Source organism: Argentina anserina, chromosome 1 (genome assembly GCF_933775445.1).
Source record: "Argentina anserina chromosome 1, drPotAnse1.1, whole genome shotgun sequence".
NCBI classification, from domain to species: Eukaryota; Viridiplantae; Streptophyta; class Magnoliopsida; order Rosales; family Rosaceae; genus Argentina; species Argentina anserina.
In genome coordinates this window covers 17,686,444-17,713,236 of record NC_065872.1, presented here as the reverse complement: position 1 = coordinate 17,713,236, position 26,793 = coordinate 17,686,444, and the positions used below count along the sequence as shown (strand labels likewise).

The window sequence follows — 26,793 nt, the reverse complement described above, 5'->3', positions numbered from 1 at the left end:
TTCTCTACCAACTGAGAGACCCGGCCCGGCCCGGCCCAGTAGCTCTTAAACCCTTTTGACAGAATGGGGTTTGAGCTTTTCAGTTGCGAGAAAACAAAAGAAGCAATGGCAATGGAGGAGGAGGAGGAGGAGAAGAGCGGCTCTTCATGGCGTCTGCAGAGTGGCCCCTACCTGGGAGAAGTCTCGGCCCTCTGTTTCCCTTCACCCATCGCCTCATCTCTCTCAGCTTCCCTACTTAGATGCCGGGTCGGGTTCGCAAATCCTTCTCTACGACTTGCAACTCGGAGCCGTGATCGAATCCCTCGACGTCTTCCAAGGCATTCGCGTCCACGGCATTTGCATGGATTTATCATCAGAATCAATCAATCTTTCTTCTAATCTTAAGGACCGGATTGCTGTTGGAGATGGTAAAGGAAACATGGCAGTTGTTGGGGTAATCTATGGCGCTTCTACCCCTAAAGTGGATTTTGCCTTTACTTGGTCAGCTGGAAGAGAAAGACAACTCCTTGGAGCAAATTGGTGCCAGTCACTAGGTTATGGGTAATACTCACTAATTTCCCATCCTTTACCTTAGCTACTAATAAATATTAATTGGATGCTTCTCAAATTTCCCATTATAGAGGTACTGGCTATGAATGTCGGATCACCTATTTTTGCTTCACATCACTGCGCCAATTTTCAGACTGATTATGGTCATGCTACTTAAACTTCCATTATATTCTCGATTTCTTTTTCAAGTGCTGAAATTTAGAATATGTAGCTCATCATTTCTACTGTTGTCCCCATGTAGGTACATCTTCACTGCTGATCATAGAGGAACAATGAAGCTGTGGAGGCTGTCTGGCCACTCTCCAACAAGGTGTGATGTGTCACTTTTAGCTGAATTCACATCAAGTTTTGGAAGTAGAATAATGTGCTTAGATGCATCATTGGAGGAAGAGGTGACCTAATCTCATCAATACCTTTTTTTCCTGTTGAATTACATTTATATGTTATCTTTACCATTTTCAGTCATCTAGTTAAATATTGTATCATTGTTGGGAAGAGTGTTTGGAATCTTTAAATGTACATATATATCAAACCAGCCCCAGTGCAGAGCAAACTTAAATTGAGCCATTTGTGGTGTCTGTTCTTACTTGTTGAGGACCATATCTTCTGGCTTTTACCACATTAGCATATCTGCATTCCATGGCTTTCCCCTCCGACACAAATCAGTGAAACACTTCCAGATTAAGCTCTTTGAAAGTTCTTTGGTAGGTAAGAAGTGATAAACAATGACGAGTGCAATGCTCAGTGACACAGGAACGAGAAGCATCTCCCTGGGATTTAACTTACTTTCCTGGGTTTTAATATTAAAACATATGGATCATTTCAAAGTGATGCCTTTGAACTTGAGTTAGATATATCCTCTATTGTTGATAAATCACCTCATGTTTAAATTGCAGGTATTAGTATGTGGAGATATACGTGGAAATCTTGTTTTGTTCCCTTTGTTGAAGAGTGGGTTGCTGGGCACATTGGTAGCTGATGTTAAAATAAATCCATCGAGTTGTTTCAAGGGAGCTCATGGGCTATCAAGCATCTCCAGTGTTTCTGTTGCTCGGTAAGGCAAAAGTAACTTCTTGATATAATACTTTTTTTTTCTAGCATCTATTTGTGTATGTCTCTGTATGTGTGTATCATGAGAAATTTTAAGGCAATATATCGTGCCCTTGTCTTTCAAAAAAGATCAAATATTATCATATGACAATGGTCAAAGGTGTTTTACACGGATGTATTATCATATCTCATTCCTGGTCTTTTCACTCTTTTCAGACTGGAGCAGATGGGTGCATATGCTATCTGGAATATTACAGAGATAGGAAAGATTTTGAATTTATAGGGATGAAACAAGTGAAGGAATTGAGTCTTATTGAATCTGTCTCTGCAGGCAATAGCTCTGTCAAGGAACTGTCAAACTATCATTATGCTGCCGGTTTTGCATCAGTGGATTTTATAATTTGGACTGAGACCAAAGTAAGTTCTCTTCCTGCCATCCTTTTGCTTCTCTAAAATGATTTAGAATTTACTTGTGTTCTCTATTTTGGTGCCTAGGTTCAAATTCGTCACAGGTCTTGCAAGTTCCATGTGGTGGATGGCGGCGTCCTCATTCCTATTATCTTGGTGATGTACCAGAGATGAACAATTGCTTTGCATATGTTAAGGTTCGTAGCAGCCTGCCCATGTTGATTTTAAACCACTAGAATAAGTATTGTCAAAAGGTAGATACACAAAGGGGGTCGAAGGTGTATTCCTTTCAATATTATTCTGTTATAAAGGAGGGCTAAGATCCAGGAGGGAGGAATGAGAGTCAAATTTTGACTCTTGTTGTGAGTAGAATGAGGCCACCGAAGCTCCAGTCCTCACTTTATTTTAACATTTTGAACTAATCTATAACAGCCATGATATGACATAAATTGCTATATAATTGCTATGCTTCCAGGTACATCAATTTATCTTTTTCACTGATCACTATGCGCGTGTTTTTACTATTTATTAGTAAGGTTCGAACATTTCTAAATATTACTGATTTTACGCTAGATGTCTTCACAATTTTTGTTTATTTGTCAGGATGATATCATATATATTCATCGACACTGGGTACTGGATGGTGAAAGGAAGGCACTCTCTAAGAATTTGCATATGCAATTCCATGGGAGAGAGATGCATTCTATATGCTTTGTCTCGGAGGAATTGCAACCGGATGTAACTGGGAAGGACCGTCTGTTCTATAGATCTAGTTGGATAGCAACTGGCTGTGAAGATGGAACTGTGAGGTTGACCAGGTATGGCTATTATTATATGCTGTTTAGAATGCATGTGGCTAATTAGCTATAAGCAATTGGTTGATGAAATGGGATAGCTCAAGTGGTAAGAGCACCATTACCTAGGAAGTAGGGTTTTTAGATCATAGGTTCGAGTCACGACAAGGGTGTAAAAAAAATTGGTAATATAATTGAATATTTGGTAATATATGCTGTCGAGACCTTAGGATGGTCAGTTGAGAGTCTACGTGCTTGCTGCATGTATTTATTTTCCATCTATCCACCTAGAAATGAGCATATGGTTGGGATTCTAAGTATTTTGTAACCCTATCCCAAACAGAATTTAAAAGGTCAGTAAACGAAGTAATTATTTTATTTATTTATGCAAGAGCAGCTAATTGTGTATTCTGTAATGGCTTACTTAGGTATGTGCCAGATAATGGGAACTGGTTTGGGTCGAAATTGTTTGGGGAGCATGTTGGTGGATCAGCTGTGAGATCAATATGCTCAGTGTCAAAGATAAACATACTTGCAGATATGACTGACTATCCCAATATGAGAACTGGTGACAATAGACCAACAGAGAATAGAGAAACTCCAACTTTATTGATTTCTGTTGGTGCAAAGCGGGTTTTGACTTCTTGGCTACTAAGGAATAGAAAAGTTAACAAGAAGGAAGACATAGGACGTGATCCGCAGCATGACAACTCTGGAAATGGAGATATATGTTTGTCCTCAGAGTCACCTTCAATGTCATTCCAGTGGCTTTCTACAGATATGCCAGGAAAATATTCTACTAATCAAAAAGTTCCGAAAAACATTGAGAAAAGAGCTGATCAAGCTGGGAATGTTTCTGATGGGAAAGATGTTGCAGCATCAGAAGAAGGAAACAAACAGTTGAACCCCACTAAAGATAAATATGAAGACGACCGGGGATACATGGCTGTTACTGCTTTTCTAGTAAAGTATGCCAATTCCAGGTAAAAGAAAATAACTAACAGTTCTCTTTCTTCTCAATTTCCTATTTTGACTTAATACATTTTATTGCAATTTGTTTCAGGATAACCGTCTGTTTTATAGCTGTTCTTGTTCTGATGCTACCCTTGCATTATGGGCCCTAGTTTTGCCCTACAGGCTATGGTACTTATGAAGAGTCTTTGGGTTTTTCTTCAATATTTTTTCTCATGACTTCATATATGATATTTTCTTTCTTAATCTCAATGTAGGTATGATGTTGCTTTTTTGTGTCCTCTATCATCACCAGTTTTGCCCCTGCAGCATGTCATCCTTCCTACCTCTCTACCTTCTGAAGGTTAGTTTTTATTCTGGTGTCTAGAAGTTTGTGCATTGGTAAAACTTTCTGGCATACACGGTTGGAATTGTTGAGCCTCTCCATTATGGACTGCAACATTGGTTCCCTTAGTTACATACTGCCGGTTGCAAATCGTATGATATTATTTGGGAATGTGGTTATTCAGAATCTGCCTTAATTGAATTTGGTTGGACTCATAATTGCATTTCATTCCGGAATTTTGTTTGAGAAGCACCTTTTTCCAGCAGCGTTGACCATTGCAACTCTGCCATTAGAATCTAAGAGCTGTTCATCTGCAACCATTGAATAAAGTATATTTAATACATTCTTGGGCTTCTCTTGCTATCTCATAACTCATTGACAGTCGGGATATTTTTGAGCACATTTCATCTACTTGGTTGAGATTATTCAAAATGTTTGTACCGACTCTTATATCTTGATTTTTGGTTGCATTACTGAAGTGTGTCTACTTGTCACTTTGATTCACAGGCAATTCACAGATTGGAAGTTTGTATATTCTCATCAGTGGGGCTACTGATGGAAGTATTACCTTTTGGGACCTCACTAGAGGCATTGAAGCTTTTATGCAGCTGGTATCAGTACTTGGTGTAGAAAAGCTCATTGACTGTCAGAAACGGCCGAGAACTGGGAGGGGAAGTCAGGGTGGACGATGGTGGAGATCATTAAACAGTAGCATGTCAAAGATTAGGCTAGGTGCCCGTTCCTCCATTGTTAAAGCTGGAGTGGAAGATGATGAGAATTTGCCAAAGGATTTTGGAAATAGAAATTCATCAATGCTAAATGATAATGGGAGCAGTGGAACAACTTCTTCACATGCTACTCATACGGCTTCCCAAAATTCAGAAGCAAGTGCTTATGATTCCTCATCGGAGATATGTGAAATATTATCTTTATTTGTTTTCAAGGCCATACATCAATCTGGTGTCAATTCTCTCCATGTTTCAAATGTAGAGGGTTGTCAAAGTCCTGAAATCAGTTTTCTCTATAATCTGATTAGTGGGGGTGATGATCAAGTCCTTGGTTGTCTTACATTTGAATTGTCAGGGTCAACAACAAACTCTGAATTTGATTCTCTGGAAATGAAAAATTCCATCACTGAAATTGGAAATGCAAAGAAGTTGATTTATTCAAACCAAGGCAACAAGAACTATTGGATCCGATTCTTAAATCATGATAAAGTACCTTCAGCTCACAGCTCTGCCATAAAAGGTAAAGGCATATACTTCGATCGTAATTTCTCTATGCAGTCCTACGAGTACATAATGCGCATAAAGAGGTTCCCTATTGTTGGCCACTTTTTTCTTCTTTGTTTCCCTTGATGTCTCAGTTTGTACTTACATTTTTAAGTTTTCTAGTTTCTGGTCTTCTATTATTGATGATGTTTACTAAGATATCTTCTTTTATTTAGCTGTTTGGACAGACGGATCTTGGGTTTTTTCAACTGGTCTGGATCAGCGTGTCAGGTGCTGGCGTCTGCAGGAGGATGGTAAATTAATCGAGTATGCTTATATGGTCATCAGTGTGCCAGAGCCAGAAGCACTGGACGCTAAACTGTGTGGCAGGTGAGTAGAGTGCCTTATGATGTAGCATTTGATTAAATACAAAAAATTAGCAGATAATAATTTACATGTTTTGTTTTTGTTTTCTTTTGTTTTTTTGTTCTGTTTAGGAACAAATATCAGATTGCAGTAGTTGGGAGGGGTATGCAAATGCTGGAGTTCTCTGAAACTTCTGGCATCAGTTGATATTACCCAATAAATAGAGGTTGGGTGTGTTGATAATGGGTATGTTTTTCCTTTATACTATATCAGAATCAAATTTCACCTCAATGATGGGGGACCTGATCTATTTAACATCTTGATTTAGAATATGATGACCATTCTTGTTATAGAAAGCGAATGCATATATAAACTTAAGATACTCTTTTACTTTACTTTTTGTTCCAATACTTTTTTTCTGAGGCGGAGCTTAGGTATAGCCTTTAAGAAATAATTACAAAATTGCCTTTGTTTTCCTTTACAATGGCACTTTTCTCTCCTTTTCATGTTTAGTCATGCCACCATTCCATTTAGATCAAATTCTTCTGTCCTTGTGGAAAAGAATATTCAAAGCTTCTCTGTTGGATTTTCCACCTTATTCTCAGAGTAGAATTCAGAGAACTGTTCCTTGTTTTCTTCTCCTCCTCGTCTTGAGTAGAGTCAGTCATGATTTTTATGCAAGGACAAGAACTTACAAACCAAAACAAATCTTCCACTACTATAAAGGTTACGTCGCTTTGGTGTCAAAGCTTCCCCAAGTATCCATGCAGAGACAGAAAAGATGGGTAGGAATAATAATGAGGAATCGATAATATGGTAAACTACAAAATAAAAAAGCAGAAAAAAGTTTAGAAAAATAATAGTAAAAACATTAAGATGTGGAATAGCAGAGAGATGGTTATTTCATGCCTTCACCCACGTTCAGTTATAACTGTCCTAGCAATTTCACAGGTTAAACCAGAGTATGATAGCACCTCAAGGTAATTTGCAGAGGGTAAGCATCTGTACAAGATCTTCAGCATCTTGCGTGTACTAGACAACTGACACAACTATGCAGTCCGAAGCATGGGGTAGATGACGACTCTGGCCAGATCGCATCGCCTCCATAACTTAAAAAATTTACCGTGCGGTACAAAGACAAAAGTCAAATCAATTGCAAAGTCTGTGGGCTTGAGTTTTGGCACAAGTTGCTGAACTTTGCTATCAAATGATGGATTATGCAGTTATATATGCATAACTACAAAGGTAAGACATGAGTTGCATATGCATTTTGCAGAGATGATTTCTGCATTTAAAGGCTTAATTTATTTTTTCTTTTGTATATTTTTTTCAGGTCTTGAACATTTGGAGCATTTGTGAAGTGTTCAAACAGGTGAGTACATATGTTTATTAGTATGCTTTCTTAGATAAGTTGCCGGTTGTGCAAACTAAAGTGGAATTCTGGTTTCGTCTGCCGATGATTTTTTTTTTTGTTATCAAACTCCAACTGATTTTAGATCCGGATATTACATCATTCCTTCAATTGTACTCCACTGTATGCTTCTGGGTCATTTCTAGTTCAGCTATTGCTTCTTTTTTTCACTTGATATTGGCCTATTGGGTCACTGAATCTCAATGTTTGTTTTAGGTTATCTTTATCCTAGTTGTTATAGAAAATAACAATTTAGATGAGGATGGATTTTTTCTTTTCATAGGTCTCAGTTTTAGTTGTTACAAGGTTGTTAGATTTTGGCTTCTATTATAGTTGCTGCTGTAATTGAAATAGGTGGACTTTCGGATGAGCATTCAAAGAGCTCGGACTTCTTTGACCATATAAGTCATACAAATTTAAATGCATTCTTCAGTATCAAGTTCTTTTAGTATAACTGCATTGGTTTGTGTAGATTGGAGTCTTTATTTCTTGATACTTAATATTTGCACTCCGATAGATTCCAATCATTCCATATGTACACATATATTAATAATTGAGTTTGATTTATGCAGGCATATTCAATTAAATTTGGCTATGATTGATCAAAAGAGATGGGTTCAAATGGAGTGAAGGCTTTCTGTTGTGTCATGGAGTAGCTGCCATGGGTCATGATGCCTCTTCAAATAGTGTATGTGATAATGTAAATCAAACTTACTGTTGATATTTGGGTGAATAAAGAGTATAGTAAGGAGAAATCATGAACAAATTTGATAGCTATCAGTCCACAAGGTCCGAATATAAGTATCTCCAATAGTGTTAGCTAACATAGTTAAAAATAACATTTAGCTACCCAATATCATCGTTATATTTAAGCGGTGATAGCTATTCTTAAGGTAATTCAATTTTCAACACATAAACATAATTCAGCTAGAGTTATTTTCTCTGACCTCTCTAACTATATTTAACTAGAGTTTTTAGACAAAGCTAAATCTAATTTTTTAAATAGCTAGTCTGATTTAAGTATAAATCATCATAAATTTTGTTAAGAAGCTAAAAAAAATTTCAAAATATGTACTCTTGGAGATGCCCAAGTTTACACGAGGCATTGTATGTTAGGAGGAGTGGTGAAGTGATGTTGGTACTTGAGGATAAAAATATAAGCAAATATAGATGAGTGCTTTCTCGTCTGTTACAAAGAATGTGAGACTTGGACAATACTTATTACATGAAAAAAATTATAATTATTGTAAAACTATATATATGTAAACATATTTGTCACATGACATTAACTCCTGGCATGGCTCTCCTATCAGGATGCTCAAGATGGCCATGTAAATAATTAACTGCATGAACATGATTCCATTAAAGTGATTCTTAATGAGAATCCTCTCCGATAATTTGAGTTTACACCATCAAATAAAAGAGGACTAGTAAATGCAAATAATGAAAATATACAGTAAATGCAAAACCCAAAACCTTCTTTCTCATTAATAGTCGACCTCTCCTCTCTTCCCTTCATCCCTCGAACCCCAAATCCCAGAACCTCAACAACCACCGCCACCAGAAACATGGCCAAGCGTTTGATCCCAACCCTCAACCGAGTCCTCATCGAGAAAATCGTCCCGCCCTCCAAAACCACCGCCGGCATTCTCTTGCCGGAATCTTCGACCAAGGTAAAATGAACAGTTACCCATCTCCTTTTTCATCAAATTGTTAGTGGGTTTGTGATTCACTTGCTTGATTGGTTGAATTGGTTGCAGCTCAACTCAGGGAAGCTTGGTGCCAAAGAGTGAGTTACTCTGTTGGGTTTGCTATGTGCTTTGGGGTTTGTGTTTGCGTTTGTGTGTTGAATTTGTTTGTGGGTTTATGTGTGTAGGTACCGACCCCAAAGCCAATTCCAAAGATGAGAAATGAGCACGTATATGAGTTGGTTATTTCCAAGATCGAATTCGAGTTTTCAGTTGGATAGTGGCAATGCCTTACAATCACAAGTAGTACGCTTAAGGGAAGATAAGTTCGTGGTGGATGTTGGACCTGGGACCCCCAGAATTTGTATGCAAGATGAGCTTACAGGAGTGCCGATCAACGGAGCCGTTACGTTTGAGAATATGGTAGGATGCCAGTGATAAGACTTAGTCTAAGTTTGTTATTCTGTTATAATAAGTGTGCTAGTCTTAGGGACTGTTAGTGTTTGATTAATTCCTAGTTTGTTACCACGTTTCCGTGGGTGTAGGTTGTTTCTGTTTCTTCTTGTGATAGGCTATAAGTAGCCACAACTATTCATTCAATAATATAAGTCATTCCCAGACGGTTGTTTTTCTTGTTTACTTGATTTCTAACATTCTGGTATCAGAGCCCCCACTAGCCTGATAAATAAAGGAGCCGCAGCTCTTGAGTGATTTGTAAACAAGAGAGAAAGAGAGAAAGAGAGAAAGAGAGATGACAAGTGAGAAGGATCACGTACCAATGTCAGTTCCTAGATTCGATGGAGATTATGACCATTGGTCGATGTTGATGGAGAATTTCCTTCGACAAAAGAAATTGTGGCGTTTGGTGGAGATGGAGATTCCGGTGACGGGGACACCAGCAGTAGCTGAACCAAGTACTCCAAGATCCTATTCGTCAATAGTGGCAGAGAGAACACAACAGTTTGAACAGCAACAACAGCAGCTTACAGAAGTGCAACGTAAGCAAGTGCAAGAACGTCTGGTGCAGCTGGAAGTCCTGGAGAATAAAGATCAAGAGGCGAAGTATTATCTATTTCAAGCAATAGATAAGGTGATTCTGCAGACAATTATGTAGAAGAATACTTCTAAGCAGATATGGGACTCGATAAAGAGGAAATATGAAGGCAACGCGAGGGTGAAATGCTCAACTCGTCAAGCACTCAGAAGGGAATTTGAGATTCTTGAGATGAAATCAGGTGAAACTGTTACTGATTATTTTTCTCGAGTTATGGTTGTTGCAAACAAAATGAGGGTGTATGGAGATCAACAGATGACAGATGTGACTATTGTGGACAAAATTCTTCGTTCCTTAACTGACAAGTTTAATTATATAGTTTGTTCAATTGAGGAATCGAAAAATACAGATGAACTCTCAATTGATGAATTGCAAAGCACCTTGATTGTACATGAACAAAAGTTCAATCGAAGTTTCGGTTCGCTTCCAGTGATGAACATGCACTCAAGATATCACAATGATTATGGTGGAAGAAGCAGAGGGAGAAGTGCTTTCAGAGGAGGAAGAGGTAGGGGTCGCCAATCCTATAATAAGGCGACCATTGAATGCTACAAATGCAATCAGTTGGGACACTATCAATATGAGTGTCCAACTTGGAAAAAAATGCAAATTATGTGGAGCTAGATGAGTCAGAGGAGATACTTCTTATGGCCTATGTCGAGACACTTCCATGTAATCGTGATTATGTTTGGTTTCTTGACTCAAGTTGTAGCAATCATATGTGTGGAGATCGTTCATTATTTGCTGAGATGGATGAGGAGTTCAAACAGATGGTCAGACTCGGCAATCATACAAGAATGAGCGTAGTTGGAAACGGGAATGTAAGGTTGTCATTAAAAGGTGTTAGTCATCTTGTAACAGAAGTGTTCTATGTGCCAGAATTGAGGAATAATCTTCTCAGTATTGGCCAACTACAAGAAAAGGGATTAGCAATTCTAATTCAGTCGAATCAGTGCAGAATCTATCATCCTTTGCGAGGTTTAATCATTCAATCCAACATGACAGCAAACAGGATGTTTGTTTTGCTATCCAACACACAATCGGTCAAAGGAGAGTTGAAGAAAGAGAAGGAAGTGTATCTTCAAGCAACAACTCAAGAGCTAGCTCATCTTTGTCATCATAGATATGGTCATCTCAGCTATAAAGGCCTGAAGATTATGCAAAACAAAAGAATGGTGAGAGATATGCCGAAATCAGTATGTGCTGACTGTTTGAAAAGAAAGCAACATCGAAATTCTATGTGCTGACTGTTTGAAAAGAAAGCAACATCGAAATTCTATGTGCTGACTGTTTGAAAGGAAAGCAACATCGAAATTCTATTCCTAAGAGGAGTACATGGAGAGCATTAGAGAAGCTGGAGCTGATTCACGCTGACATTTGTGGACAAATATCTCCCACCTCCAACAGTCACAAGAGGTACTTAATTTGCTTCATTGATGATTTCAGTAGGAAAGCTTGGGTGCACTTTCTTGTTAGTAAGGAAGATGCTTTTGCTACATTCAAACTATTTAAGAGTTGTGTGGAAAAGGAGACCGGTTTGCTTATTAGATGCCTAAGAACAGATCGTGGAGGAGAGTTCACATCAAATGAATTCAATGGTTATTGTAACAAGAATGGGATTAAGAGACAGTTGACAACTGCTTATACACCTCAGCAAAACGGTGTAGCAGAAAGGAAGAATAGAACTGATGAATATGGTGAGGAGCTTAATGATCGAGAAAGGTGTTCCAAAGACTTTTTGGCTTTGAGGCGGTGAGCTGGACATTTTTATGTTCTAAATAGATGTCCAACATTATCAGTAAAGAATATGACTCCGGAGGAAGCTTGGAGTGGTGCGAAGCTTTCTGTAGGGCACTTTCGTGTTTTTTGGAGTATATCACATGTTCATATTCCTGATGCTAGAAGGACAAAACTTGAAGACAAGAGTCACAGCTGTGTTTTATTTGGGGTGAGTGAGGAATCAAAAGGTTACAGACTTTATGATCCAGTGTCAAAGAAGATTATAATCAGCCGAGATGTTGTTTTTTAGGAAGACAAGAAGTGGAATTGGGATAAGAGCTATGAAGATCAGATTGTGGTAGATTTGGAATGGAGAGATGAAGAACATAATAGTGAAGAATGTGAGAACAATGAAGAGAGTGAAAGCATTGAAGAAGGAAGTGAAAGCAACAATGAAGAGAGTGAAGGCACCGCATCTGGTGAGGAAAATTCTGATGGTCTTGATAATGAAGTTACAAGAGAAGTTCGAAATAGAAGAGCACCAGGATGGATGAGAGACTATGTTTCTGGTAAAGGTCTTGGTTTTTCTCCAGAGACCGTGCAAAGACAAAGGGAAAAAGATCTTCAAGCTCATGAAGATGTTCAAGCTCATATGGAACTATTCACTGATTCTGATCCGACTTGTTTTAATGAAGCAGTGAAAGAGAAGAAGTGGAAGCAAGCTATGGATTCAGAGATGAGATCAATTACAAAGAATGGCACATGGATTCTGATTGATTTGCCAGAGGGAGCTAAAAAGATAGGGGTCAAATGGGTCTACAAAACAAAATTGAATGAATTTGGAGAAGTAGAGAAGCACAAAGCTCGGTTAGTCGCAAAAGGTTATGCACAAGAATACGGAGTTGATTATCAAGAGGTTTATGCTCCTGTATCTCGCATGGACACAATTCGAATGATCCTAGCTCTTGCTACACAAAAAAGCTGGAATATTTTTCAACTTGATGTGAAGTCAGCCTTTCTTCATGGAGAACTAACCGAAGATGTTTATGTTGAGCAGCCAAGGGGCTATGGGTTGGAGAATGAGGAGCATAAAGTGTATAAACTCAAAAAAGCTCTATATGGACTCAAGCAAGCACCAAGAGCTTGGTTTAACAAAATTGAGTCGTACTTCAAGAAACAAGGCTTTGAGAAGGATGCCAGTGAACAAACTCTCTTCACCAAGATCAACTAACAAGGTAAACGTTTGATCATTAGCTTGTATATTGATGATTTGATTTATACGAGAGATGATGAGGTTATGATGTGTGAATTCAAGAGCTCCATGATGAAGGAGTTTGATATGTCAGATTTGGGAAAGATGAGATATTTCCTTGGTATTGAAGTAGCTCAGTTTTATGGAGGAATTTTCATAAGTCAGAAGAAGTATGTCATGGAAGTGTTGAAAACTTTTGGAATGGAGCACAATAATTCTGTTCAGAATCCGATTGTTCCAAGGAGCAAGATTTTTGAAGATGAAAATGGTGTAGATGTGCACGGTTCATATTACAAACAACTGGTGGGAAGTATGATGTATTTGACAGCCACAAGACCCGACATAATGTATGCGGTTAGTTTGATTAGCCGGTACATGTCCAAGCCGACAGAGATTCATCTCGCAACAGCTAAAAGAGTATTGAGATACTTGCAAGGAACCACTGGTTTTGGCATTCTCTATCAGAAGGGAGGCAATAAGGAATTGATTGGTTTTACTGATAGTGACTATGCTGGTTCTGTGGAAGATAGTAAAAGCACATCGGGGTATGCCTTTATTTTAAGTGGAGCTGCAGTGGCTTGGTCTTCTCGAAAGCAACCAATAGTTACACTGAGTACAACTGAAGCTGAGTTTGTGGCTGCTGCAGCTTGTGCTTGTCATGCAGAGTGGATGAAAAGGGTATTGAAGAAGGTTGGTTATGATGGCAGTGAGAGTCCTGTGATTTATTGTGACAATAGTTCAACAGTGAAATTGTCTAAGAATCCTGTGATGCATGGTAGGAGCAAGCACATAAGAGTGCGTTTTCATTTTTTACGGGACTTGGTGAATGAAGGAGCTTTGCAGCTCAGTTTGTGTGGAACAAGGCAGCAAGTAGCAGACATACTTACCAAACCTCTCAAGCTGGAGGTTTTTCAGGAGCTTAGAAAGAAATTGGGGGTATGTGATGTGTTAGTTTTAAAACTAGTTACTTAGGCAGTCTGGTTTAGGGGAGGGAATGATAAGACTTAGTCTAAGTTTGTTATTCTGTTAGAACAAGTGTCCTAGTCTTAGAGACTGTTAGTGTTTGATTAATTCCTAGTTTGTTACCACGTTTCCGTGGGTGTAGGTTGTTTCTGTTTCTTCTTGTGATAGGCTATAAGTAGCCACAGCTATTCATTCAATAATATAAGTCATTCCCAGACTGTTGTTTTTCTTGTTTACTCGATTTCTAACACTCAGCCGGATGTGGTGGCCGGTTAATCACTGATCAAAGGCCAGAATTTGGAGAGGTTCTTCATCGATGTAGTGGCCGGTGACTCAAAGTCCAAAGAGCGAGCTGCCGCCAGGTTTAATTCTACTGTGGGGTTCACAGATGTAGTGGCTGGTGAACCACATCTCCTTCTTCCACGAAGATTCAGACAAAGGCTGGCTTGGATGGAACTGAAGAAGATTTGGCGAAGGAATAGAAAGGTAAGGGGCTTTCCTCTTAAGAAAGTTAAAGGAGGATTTTTAGTAGGCATCCGGGGTTTCATTACTTTTCTTCTATTCCTCCGAAACAAAAGGATTTCGAATGGTCGATTCACCATTGAGAGCATTAACCTCAAAAGGATGAGAATTGTGCTGTTCTAACAAGAACTTATTTCTACTAGCTTCACAGCTATGAGATCTTCGACTTAGCTCCCAAAGGTAATCCACCCGGCCCTTATTTTGGGCACTCTTCATGACTGAGTTATTTGGTATTAAGTTTTTGGCAATCATGCTGTTAAGCGATGTAATTGGTAATTAGTGAACTCGAATTTCTCATGGATTTTAGTTTGCGCTGGAATGAGATAATTTCCAGCTTCTAATGGATTTGGATTCAGAATATGAATTATGGGATATCATTGAACTTGTAATTGGGTCTAAATTCACTGCATTTGTTTCGACTCTGTTTTTTTTATTTGCTTTAATTTGGGCAGTTGTTGAATTAACTGAATGCTGGCTATACTTGTCTGTTTTGTTCTTGAATTTTGTCCTCAGAGTTTGTGTTATTAATGTGGTTGAGTGTGTCATATGATTTGGGTGTATGAGATTTTAGTGATAAATTGCCGTCCCTAAATCTTCTGTTGTAATAATATTCAACCTCTTGCTGAAACAATGATGTATATAAAGTTTTTTGAAATTGCAACAACTCTGGAATGGTCTAACCCTAAACATGTAGCAACTACAGCAAGCGAGATAGCTTCCCACTTCTGCAAGCTCAACTATTCAGGAAAAGGGGTTGTTAATTTATATTTGTTAATTTAAATTCCCAGTTCAATTGTTTAGAGTGGATTTGATCGGATTTATATTTCTTTTCTTGTTTACTAATGTTTGATATGTTAGAATGTTTTTCTTCAAGTCGATATCTTTCTGGGTACTCATTGTTGAAATTTGGTGGAAAAGAAGTGCCGCAAAGAACTGGTATTAAATCTGTCTATTACTTTTTATGCTTTTACTAAACTAAAGAAAAATGGTACTGTATGTATGTTTAGGCACAACTGATCTCCAAATAGATGGGATGGATTCACACTCTTAAAACAATTCCAACTTTTCTTCTATAAGAGAGGTCTCCTCTAGATGTATTTTCTGGCTTTAGATCTCAATCAACAAGAGGATGCACGCACTTTATGCAGGTTTGTTGAATTTGGGGTTGTACGTGGAGTTCTATCTATAAACTGATTGACTTGATTCCCTTCAATCTTCCGAGATTTTCATAGCCAAGTAGTTGTGGATTAGAGTAGGTTATAGAATCATTAAGATTAAAATTTTAAGTTGAGTTCAGACTCTAGCTGATCACAAAATGTTATTCGAAGGCTATCCTAGCCAGTCTATGTTTGACAGAAAAAATTGTACTCGTACATGTATGCTTCATGGTGGTTGATCAAGATTCACAGTGAGTGTTCATGACAATCAATTGACTAAGGCAAGCAATATCCTTAAGTCACCAGAAGTATCACCTTTGACGGTATCAACCAAAGAAACGTTCTTAGTCCGTTGGTACTGTTCCATTATCTGCTTCATGTCACAAGATGGCATGATGGCTCTCCTATTATGCTGCTCAAGATGGCCATGTAAATAAATAACTGCATGAACATGATTGCATTAAATTGATTCATAATCGTGAGTTACATTGTTAAGAATGATGCACATCAATTGTTTTTTTTATACGAAACAAAACAGACTAAAGAGAGAAATCTCTTGGACAATTCGAGTTTACATCATCAAATAATAAGAACACTAGCAGCAATAGATGGATACCTAGCCATCTGTGCGCATTCATTAGGAAGAAGATGACATTCACGAGCAATTGCATCCGCTACTAAATATCCGTATTGGACACGATACGATAAGTGGACATAATAAATAAATTTTTTATTAAACACACGACACGCGACCAAATTAGCGTGTCGTGCATCATAGTTCCTATCACAAGCTTCGAATCACCTTTGACTTGAATGTTCAAATAACCTTGCTCTTTAATTTTGCTACAGTTGTAGGAAATTAGTTTGTTTTTTAAAATTAATGAAAATATAAATGCAAAACCCTAGCCTTAAACCCCAACTCTTTTTCTCCTTCATATTAATAGTCCACGACTCTCCTTTCTTCTCTTCTTCCCTCGAACCCCAAATCCCAGAACCTCAACAACCACCGCCGCCAGAAATATGGCCAAGCGTTTGATCCCAACCCTCAACCGAGTCCTCATCGAGAAAATCGTCCCGCCCTCCAAAACCACCGCCGGCATTCTCTTGCCGGAATCTTCGACCAAGGTAAAATGAACAGTTACCCATCTCCTTTTTCATCAAATTGTTAGTGGGTTTGTGATTCACTTGCTTGATTGGTTGAATTGGTTGCAGCTCAACTCAGGGAAGGTGGTGGCTGTGGGACCAGGAACGAAAGATAAGGCTGGAAATGCGATCCCTGTGGCTGTCAAAGAAGGTGACACTGTTCTCTTGCCCGAGTATGGTGGTACCCAAGTGAAGCTTGGTGACAAAGAGTGAGCTACTCTGTTGGGTTTGCTATGTGTTTTTGGGGTTTTTGTTTGTGTTTGTGTTTTGAATTGGTTTGTGGGTTTTTGTGTGCAGGTTCCATTTGTACAGGGATGAGGACATTTTGGGCACTCTTCATGACTGAGTTATTTGGTATTGTGTTTTTCTTGGCAATTATGCTGTTAAGAGACGTAATTGGTAATTAGTGAACTGGAATAATTTCTCATGGATTTTAGTTTACGCTGGAATGAGATACTTTCCAGCTTGTAATGGATTTGGATTCAGAATATGAATTATGGGATGTTATTGAACTTGTAATTGGGTCTAAATTCACTGCATTTCCCATGACTTCGTTTTGTTCATGTACTTTAATTTGGGTAATAGTTGATTCAACTGAATGCTGGCTATACTTGTCTATTTTATTCTTGAATTTTGTCCCCAAATTTTGTGTTATGAATGTGGTTGTGTGTTATATTATTTGGTTGTATGAGTTTTTCATGAGAAGTCGCTGTCCCTGAATTTTCTGCTGTAATAGCTTTCAACCTCTTGCTGAAACGCTGATGTATATGAAGTTTTCGAAATTGCAACAACTTTGCAATAGTATCATCATGAACTTGCAGCAACTACAACAAGCGAGATAGCTTCCCACTTCTGCAAGCTCAAATATTCAGTAAAAGGGTAAGGAAAATCTTCTCTACGACTCCATTTATACTTGTTAATTTAAAATCCCAGCTCAATTGTTTGGAGTGGACTGATCAGATTTTTGTTTCTTTTCTTTTGGACTAGTGTTTGATGAGTTAGAATGTTTTTCTTCAAGTCGATATCTTTCTGGTTACTCATTGTTGAAATTTGGTGGAAAAGAAGTGCATCAAAGAACTAAATAGTAAATTTGTCAATTAATTTTTTATGCTTTTACTAAACTAAAGAAAAACAGTATGTTAGGCACAACTGATCTCCAAATAGACGGGATGGATTCACACTCAAAACAATTCCAGCTTTGCTTCAATAAATAGATGAATTCCGTGGGTGTGCTATATCTCACATATAATTAACAACCCAAATTACAACTAATTTCCTCTTTTTCTTGCTCATAGTACCTTTATTTGAGTTGGCTGCAATTCCAAATGCTTGTATCCATTACTAGAAAAATTCTTATATTCACCTGCATTTGACTTTTGGAAAGTATAAGAGAGGTCTCCCCTAGATGTAATTTCTGGCTTTAGATCTCAATCAAGAAGAGGAAACACACTTAATGCAGTTTGTAGTTGTAGTTGCTATAAACTGATTGACTTGATTCTCTTCAATGTTCCGAGATTTTCATAGCCCAAGGCCTTTTCTTCCAAGTAATTGTACATTAGAGTAGGTTTCAGACTCGTTCAGATTTTAAGCAAAGTTGAGTTTCAGATTCCAGCCGATCCCAAAATGTTTATCGAAGCCTATTCTAAGCTGGAGGAGCACTGGATTATTCCCATTCAGTCTGTATCTTTGACAGTAAAAAATTATACTAATGCATGCATACTTGATGGTTTTTTTTTTTGGGTAACATGCATACTTGATGGTTATGAATCACAATGAGTGATGATGGCGATCAATTGACTAAGGCAAGCAATATCCTTAGATTGTCACCAGAAGTTATCACCTTTGACGTCATCAACCAAAGAAACGTTGTTCTTCCGTTGGCACTGTTCCATTAACTGCTTCATGTCAACTTCCGGTGATGACGGAATAGCAAAGCTAAAGTCCGGCCAAGTGGTTACCACTCTGGTAAGAGTCTCTTCATCAAACACATGAATTCTCAAATGAGAAGTCTTTGTCTTACCACCCCTCCACAAACGGCATTTTTTAAATGAACGTTATGAAGCACGGATGAGATGATTTAAAATTTCTAGACTAGCTCCATACGTTCGTAGTAAATTACATCCTAAATCTGCATTTCGTATTTGGATAAACGAGTAATGGTTAACGATTCTTACTTCTTAGGATTTAGGGTAACCAATGTAATACACTAGTGTTGAGGCCGCACTCTGCAGAGCGGTGGTTTTTGGGTTGATTGCAGCTGATAGGCTTTTGTTTTAGAATGTAGAAATTTGAAGCATTTGGTGTATAATTTGTCTGCAGGTTTACTTAGACATTTTATCGAATACCTTGACTACAAGTTATAATTTGTCTCTCTCATTCTCTCATTTCTTTCTTCTCGTGAAATTTTTTAACTCAGTTTGAATTACAATGAAATTATTAGATAAACAAAGCATATAGGAAACAATGATGTTTGCCAGTATTAATTGTTTTTTTTTCTTCTCTTTCAGGCATTATGTCAAACACCTTAGAGGCAATAGATTTTTCAGCTAGTTTAGATATTGAATTTGGTTATGAATGCAATTCTGAAGAATATATAACATGAGTTTCGTACTATGGACTGATATGCATGTGGCAATACCTGTCAACATCAGTCATTAATAGAATGTAAACATATATTGTACATTTGTTACCATATCCAGAAGGTGCTCGACAAAATGCCTGAAAGAATAGTGTATTGATAGCAACCCTCAATATCTGATATGATTAACTAAGGATACCAGATGGTTGATAACAGATATAGGCACGTTAGTATTTAGCTGATTGAATTTATGTGTTGCTTTATTTCATTTCACTATTTCGATTTATTTGAATAGATAAAGTCTTCATTCAATTGAATTATTCATAAGAAATATTAAACGTAGTATTTACTGAAATGGCTAGAATGGCCGAATCCGGACAGTCCGTACCTGCGTAACCAAGAAGGACTATATATATATATATATATATATATATATATATATATATATATGAGGCATCGTTTTACATCATAATTTGTTTACTGATAACATAGTGCAGCTGTTACTTGATCTATAGGCTATTTAAAGGTTTGCAGTTGCTCTCAAAAGTGCATAGCTACTTGTTGATGTCCCACTGATATATTACATAAATATTCAAAAAAATTGGAGTCGCCTTGTAGCAGAAGTATTGTGATTTTGATGGAGTCTACTTCCAAAAATGTATGTATATGAGGCTTCATTTTCTGCTTTGTACTTTGTGACTTTAGCTTTTACTTCAGATTATCTAACTGCATACCTATGTTACAATTTGGTGCATGTAACGTCCAGAAATTCAATCGCATCTATTGTTCTGATATGCTTTTTGATGATCAACATACCAACTGATTTAAGAATAAAGGTAAGAAGAACAACATACCAGCTGAGGAGGTTAGAATGGATACTAATCTATTTGCTCAAATGCCAGTCTTACATTGGCTCCTTCTAGTATTGAATTGGACTTTCAATTTGAGAGTGGAAATTTTATAATATTAGTATCTGCTAATATTCGTTCATGTATAGTGAGACTGAATTGTTCTGGAGTCTGAATACTCTGTAATTGAAATAGCGTCTCTGTCTCTATAATTGAAGGAGAAGCGGAGAACACAAATTACAAATTATAATTGCTAGCTGATTTATTGCAGATTCTCATGCTTTAGTTAAGCTGCATTATTTATGCATGGCAGAGGTTGATCACTGCTCTTGACTTGTCCTGGTTCACTGTCAATATGTATAGGTCACTAATAAAGTAATTAGTACTTTTAACCTATATTACAATAAGAACGTTAACCTGGAGTTGGATTTCTCACCCTATGGTAGCCTGTTTCGTTGATTCTGTGCATTTCTGGTAATGATATCGTCCTGAGATTCATATTCACTGGAGCGACGTGTTTGACCAAATATTTTCCATTGATGTAACTGATTGTCCATGCGTACTCATTGTATATTTCTTCAAGCACGTCCAATGGGGCATCCTGTTTGTCATCAAATCCCTCTATTTCAACCAACCCTCTGCAAGTCTTCATGAATAATTTTTATGCGGCAACATTAGTCAGCTGGACCTCCACACCATTGCTGCAATCCAGGATTAGAAGACTTATATTGTACCTAATTATCAAGAAATATAATTTATGTATCTTCATAATAATACATTCATTTGTTAATTTGCATATGGTTGTGTCTGTGTTTGGCTTAGTATTGTGGTACTCCATGTCGTATTCCATGCTGCACACAAAAGGCTGGAAATCCATCAATCAATTCATTGTTGCACACTGGGCAGGCAATGTAGTACCACCCACTGCTGTATAATATTTTGACAATAGTAGCATGAACTCGGTGTTCCATCACCTATGCATTTAACATATCAGAGGTACCGTTAACTATACAAATACAACTGTTTGATTCTTAGTTTCACCACCATATCTATTATACTATAGAACATAATTTCACATGTGGATTGCAGTCGTCCGATGCAATGATTTACAGTGCTGAATAGGCTTTTCTATTGTGACTTCATAAGCACTGCATTGAGTTATTTGTTCTTAGATGCAACCGCTTTTCATAGGCGGCCTTTTGCCGATACTGGAAGTAAGGGTATTCTCCTTTTTTTTTCGTAACAGTTGAAGGTGTCGTCTTTTTGTCTGAACAATTATTTAGTCATTCTGGAGATCCGTGTGGTGTCTTGCGGCATGAAAATTAAGATATATCATGCCACATCAATTACACATCTGTTTGGGAATGGCATTTATTTTGTTTAGTTGTTAGAGGATGTGTTAGTGAATGAATGATTTCTCAGATCGTGTCACTCTTTTTTCTTTGTTGTCTTGCAGGCACTTCGTCGAACACCTACAAGTCACATATTTACTGCCTACAATAGCTGTAAGTTTTGTTTTCGATGTAATATTGAAGAGGATAAATAGTGAGTTTCATTCGGTCGATTTCTATCCATGACGTACTCCACATCTCCCAGCATCAATAATAGATTCAAACACATTTTGAGAACACTGAAGAAAAGGATATAATAAAGTGTTTAATAAAATGTCTGTGAGAACATATATTTTGTAAAATCTAAACTGGATAAAACCAATTCACAGCTTTTAGTGTTATAAGTACCACATATTTACCGTCTAGAGTATCTGTAAGTTTCATTGTGGATGTAATATTGAAGAGGATAAACATTGAGTTTCATTTTATTGATTTCTATCCATGACTCCATATCCCCAAGCATCAATAATGAAATAGATTCAAACACATATTGCACTCTTGTTGCCACATTCATAGTGTTTGATAAAATGTCTGTGAGAACATAAATCTTGTAAAATTCAAATTGAAGAAAACCAATTCACAGCTATTAGTGTTATAATTACATATATTTTTCCTGCAAATATGCAGGCTTGTACAGTTCTTTTTGAATGTTGAAAATTAAAAACAGTAAGATGAATAAAAAATCAAAAATTCTGTAAAAGAAGATAACAAAAAACAATTGTTCGCATCGTTAATAATTTGTATATATTGAGAGAAGATATCTATCAATTATACTTTTGTAAAGCCAAATTTAACTAATAGCATTAAACAGAGTATATATAAACAATACATTAGACTCCACTGTTTACATGGTATTACATTGCAACTGCGTTTCATCATATAGGTATTATCCAACAACTTATACTTACAATTAGAAGTTAATGAATACATTCCAAAAGGAGTCTTGATCAATTTGAGATTTGCATGAAATACTGTTGATCTGAACAAAAATGGTATTGCTGGAGGACCTTTCAAAAAATGAAGCCAAGAGATCCCCTTTTTCTTCGCATCTACTTCATAATAGTGTGCATTAGAACTTCCTAAGTTATATCTACATTCAGGCTACCCAGATGGTAGTGATATTCAAAAAAAAATTGATGTGCATCATCAATTCTTCAATCGGCAGTATGATTCTCTGGTGCTGATGTTGAGCCCTAATTGGTTGCCATCTTGTATATGCAGATATCTGATAAAACAGTTTAGCCAAATATTTTAGGAAGCAATAGGACAACTACTGTTTAATATAGAAATGTTTATATTATGATTCGAAGTATTACCTTCTACTCCTCTTATCTGCAGATGATGCAGGCAAACTTGTGTTTTCTATAATTGTCATTCTGTTTCTCCCCTGATGCATGAATGCCACCAAGAACCAAATGGGCCACAGTGCTGTGCATTTCTATGGATTCCTTATCATTTCCTATATTACTGGGTGTTATTTTTTGATTTTCAAAGGAGATTATCTTCTTGATTTCTTCTATTGTTATTAGTTTCTCCATTTCAGCAGTCCCTTTAGGCACTTTATCATTGTTCTTCTTTACTGATTCCACTATCAGCCCCTTGTTAATTTCAAATCCAATTCGTCAGGTAAAAGTTCTGAGGAGCTGATTACATATAAGTTGAGGAAGACACTACATATCACCACATCCTTCCATCTCAACTAAACTCTCACAGTCTGTGCCAAACAATGATTGCGCTGCACTACCCCTGGGTACAACTTCAATGTCATTGGTTTGATCTTTGAGTGTGACATTTACTCCGTAGCTGTTGCGGTACAAAATACATTACAACATTAGATATAAATCTTTGAATTTATAATCTGTAATAAGACATACTTTCTATTTACATTAATCATTAGGAAATCCTTACATTGGAATTCCAGTGCTCTCTCCATCGCGCTCACAGCTAATGAGATGAGTACCCATTTGCTTAGGCACTTCCCTGTTACATGTACTACAGGTCATGTAATACCAACCATTCTCAAACTCTATTTTGTCGATCATTGCAACTATACTAAATTGGTAACATGCAATCTGTATATTCAATTCAAAGTAATGGTGTTAGTTTGATGTCTTACGTAGTATTACACAATAAATATTTTAAGCAGGATAACTTTGTTTAAAATGCTGAAATATGTTTCGTACCGAAATATCAAATATTGTTGCATCAGATCGACCTGAATCCAGCAAGTTTTCATGATTTCTGCAGATTGCAAAGAATAGGTATGATATCTCGGTACTCCTGTGAACAATGAACTAAGCATGTGTTTCTAAGGGTATTACCTTATTCTCAACTTATGAATCTCTTTAACCATTGGATTGATAAAAATGTATGTATCAGAAATAGAATGGAGCTGTAAACCATCTATACAAACAAAACAGTTGGTCGTCAGAAAAAAATAATGGATCCTAAATTAAAGTGAAAGTAGTAGATCATCACATGAATCTAAATTGTAAATCCTACTTTGGCTTCCAGTAACAACAACAGGGGTAAATGCAGCTACAACCGGACGAAAGTCGCTTTTGTTAATAGAATCTGCACTGATATCATTGGCAAGGTCTCCCCATAAAGACAACATTAGATTTTGGTTCCTGCTCAACAGTATGAGAGAAGCAAATGTGACCAATTTTATAAATATACATGATTTGAGCCACCACCTTTGATTCTCTAACTGGACATATCGCCTTGCCCTCTTGTTGGCATCTAATCCTGTTTTTTCAAGTTTGTACACATAGACCACCCTTCCAATTACATCTACAAAAGTAAACAAATTACATAGTAACATAAATGAAATAATACAAACACATTGTATTATGAAGCTTTCACTTTAAATATTAAATTATAATAGAAGTCCACACATACACACAAAAAGTCTTACACATATGAACTGTATATATCCTACACTAAAAAACAAAATCAAAATAACCTTATACCTTATACTTAGATGGATCTAGCATACGAAGATCCATGATTGTTTTCCATGATTCATCCTTATTAATTCTAGAGAAGGTCTGCCCAACAATAGCTTTGTCACCGGGCTTGTTGAACCTGTATTTAACCAAATTTAAAATGAGCAGAGTCCCAACAAAATAAACAAAAACACAATAATCATATCATAATACATATCTTCACACAACCATATAAAAACTAACCAGCCAAGAGGACTATTTTCTTCTCACATTCCAACTTCTGCTGATCATTGAAACACTTTTCAACCTCAGAGAAAGGAAGAAAGTGACAAATATATTTCAGGATTGGACATGAATCATCTTTCAGCAAAACAATCTTAAACATCTCATTAAATCCGATCTCAACATCATTATCCACAACCTTATATCCATTACTGGAAGATTTTACATGGACATGAAAAATGTCATAAAGACAACCATCCTTCATAGTGGTAGTGTGAGCATAATCATGTTCATCAACAACAACATGGATTGAATCACTCTACAAATATATAAAATCAACATCATATCCATTGCAATTCAAAATAACAAAACAGGATTCACACATTTACCTATAAGAAAATAGCTATCACATACCTTCTCATCAATAAGAAAATAGTGCATTCCATCAAAAGCATTGTTCTGATACCTCTTTGATCTCCAAGAACGATTAACACGAACTCTAATTCTGTTTACATATTGGAATCGACAGATGCAACTAAGTGAAGTCACAGTCATCCTGAAACAGCTGTAATCAAGGAGTAACAAAAAAATCATTATCAATAAATTGAACCAAAGACATAAGAAAAATCAATTATCGAATTCTCTTTAATAGATTAACGAAATCAAATTTCAATTCAAAACCCAGTCCTAACATAGTTATGAATAACTGAGATTTGCGTTATCAAAACTATCGATACCCAACTTATAATTTTCTCATGCATGCATGTTATAACTTATCTTTAATCTATACGTTGCTATTTATAATATGTTTGCGGGTGTTCTATCACGATAGGCAGCTTAATTTGCTAATAATGTAGCTATATTTGCTCAAACTCGATCTACTTCATTTTATGCATGCACTTTGCATTCTAGCTCTAGCTAATAATGGAAATCGGTCTACAAAGTTTTTGCATCACTTTCCACTGAAGTCTGCCTAACTCTAATGTAAGGGTACAAAAATAGTTTAAGATTTCTTATTGATTTTGACATAAGCCCAAGAGTACGTATCTTTATATTGATATAATAGATCTACGGCAATTGATATTCATTGCATATTGTAGGAGAGTTTAAAAGTAGGATGAGTACATGTAAAAATCGCAGATTCATTGCATAATTGTTTTTCATTACCAAAGACATTTTCAGCAACCTCTTCCAAGAATTCTCATACCATGATCCGATATATATTTACAGCAAATAGATCGATATATGATAATTTAGTCAATACTGACACCAAAAAGCTATGTCTAATTTTCCATGAATATGATCATCTGCTTTTCATTCTTACATGTTACCTGATTTCTCCATATCAATCAGGAACCACGTACATGCCCATGGCATAGAATGCTTTCCAACAAAACATTGTTATTTATCCTAGCTAGCACCAATAGTGACCTAAAAACACAGAAACTCAATACACCAAAAATCAAATTGACATTGAAATCGGATAAAGAAAGAACCACGAATGATTAAGAAAAATTACAATTGCTGAGATTAGTTTCCTCAAGCTAAATATGAGTCATTTGAAAGACCCACCATAATCAAACTATTTGATCAAGTAATCAAGAAATTAACAAAATCTGATAATTCATCCAATCAGAAAGTTTATGAATTCAAATTTAAAGAACGCACACAATCAATCAGCAAGAAATGGAACCTGAAGCGAAGAACCTTACCCATCCGATGAAGAATTCTTTTAATCCCACATGCAATTTGTGGGTTTGTAGAGGAGGAGGAGGAGACTAATTGAACGGTGGTGGTGCGCTAGCCTAGCTTGGCTGGACTGTGGCGGCGCACGGCGGCAAAGCCGCGTCGGTGTCTGGGTCGGGAACAAAGAGAGACCGAGCAGAAAGAAAGAAGGAGAAGAAGGAGAAAGAAGAAACAGAACAAAAAAATAAAATCAATAATCTAATAATCAAAACCCACACCCTCCTTCATCCATAACATCAGAAATTCAATCAATGATTTATGCACCTAATATAATAGCACGCGAATTGAGAGAATGGATCGAAACTTTACAAGAGAAGAAGCTTTTGAAGACGGATGCAGCAGTGATTTGGGAGAGGAAGCTTTTTTGGAGAGAAAAGAAACAACAAATTCTGGCTTTGATGGTTTTGGACGTGAGAGAAGTAATTGAGAGACAACTAAAGAAAAGGGCAGCGAGGAAGTTCTAATGGCCGATTACA

The 26,793-nt window shown here is 36.9% G+C and overlaps 3 protein-coding genes across 10 annotated transcripts; 2 read left to right on the top strand and 1 right to left on the bottom strand.

The window, feature by feature from the left end:
- Positions 1-63: 63 nt before the first annotated feature.
- LOC126803151 (uncharacterized) lies at positions 64-14,648 on the top strand. The gene is given in 21 exon segments (XM_050530916.1): positions 64-180; positions 227-540; positions 791-941; positions 1,446-1,595; positions 1,816-2,016; positions 2,112-2,204; positions 2,611-2,825; positions 3,230-3,784; positions 3,865-3,887; positions 3,890-3,944; positions 4,031-4,116; positions 4,606-5,346; positions 5,546-5,699; positions 5,807-5,921; positions 6,627-6,920; positions 7,009-7,047; positions 7,659-7,774; positions 8,400-8,759; positions 8,847-8,875; positions 8,963-9,319; positions 13,905-14,648. Coding segments are annotated over 14 exon segments (2,931 nt in total). The 3' UTR covers positions 5,883-5,921; positions 6,627-6,920; positions 7,009-7,047; positions 7,659-7,774; positions 8,400-8,759; positions 8,847-8,875; positions 8,963-9,319; positions 13,905-14,648.
- Positions 14,649-16,377: 1,729 nt separating this feature from the next.
- Positions 16,378-17,215, top strand: LOC126795554 (10 kDa chaperonin, mitochondrial-like). Its single transcript, XM_050522397.1, has 3 exons — positions 16,378-16,566; positions 16,654-16,793; positions 16,882-17,215. Exons 1-3 carry the CDS (start codon positions 16,462-16,464, stop codon positions 16,928-16,930), a joined length of 294 nt encoding a protein of 97 aa, XP_050378354.1. The 5' UTR covers positions 16,378-16,461; the 3' UTR covers positions 16,931-17,215.
- A 4,966-nt stretch (positions 17,216-22,181) lies between these two features.
- LOC126792110 (uncharacterized) lies at positions 22,182-26,793 on the bottom strand. Of its 8 annotated transcripts, none has more exons than XR_007671924.1 (13): positions 26,582-26,793; positions 26,284-26,426; positions 25,903-26,002; positions 24,986-25,136; positions 24,593-24,890; positions 24,374-24,488; positions 24,098-24,194; positions 23,904-23,980; positions 23,723-23,804; positions 23,585-23,642; positions 23,310-23,473; positions 22,718-23,204; positions 22,182-22,626 (listed from the first exon to the last, which is right to left on the bottom strand). XR_007671924.1 is itself a non-coding variant. In XM_050518599.1 (7 exons), exons 3-6 carry the CDS (start codon positions 25,946-25,948, stop codon positions 24,391-24,393), a joined length of 600 nt encoding a protein of 199 aa, XP_050374556.1. In that variant the 5' UTR covers positions 25,949-26,002; positions 26,284-26,426; positions 26,582-26,793; the 3' UTR covers positions 23,830-24,194; positions 24,374-24,390. The 8 variants fall into 8 exon arrangements, 1 of the variants encoding a protein (XP_050374556.1); XR_007671923.1 differs by having other exon boundaries at positions 23,904-23,975; XR_007671919.1 differs by having other exon boundaries at positions 23,904-24,194.

Coding starts and splice junctions, on each gene's coding strand:
- LOC126795554 (XM_050522397.1), top strand. CDS start 16,462: ATGGCCAAGCGTTTGATCCCAACCCTCAACCGAGTCCTCATCGAGAAA. Junction 16,567..16,653: donor TGCCGGAATCTTCGACCAAG/GTAAAATGAACA, acceptor AATTGGTTGCAG/CTCAACTCAGGGAAGGTGGT. Junction 16,794..16,881: donor GTGAAGCTTGGTGACAAAGA/GTGAGCTACTCT, acceptor TTTTGTGTGCAG/GTTCCATTTGTACAGGGATG.
- LOC126792110 (XM_050518599.1), bottom strand. CDS start 25,948: ATGCCATGGGCATGTACGTGGTTCCTGATTGATATGGAGAAATCAGGT. Junction 25,137..25,895: donor ATGGAGAAATCAGGTAACAT/GTAAGAATGAAA, acceptor CCTTGATTACAG/CTGTTTCAGGATGACTGTGA. Junction 24,891..24,985: donor ATTTTCTTATTGATGAGAAG/GTATGTGATAGC, acceptor ATATATTTGTAG/AGTGATTCAATCCATGTTGT.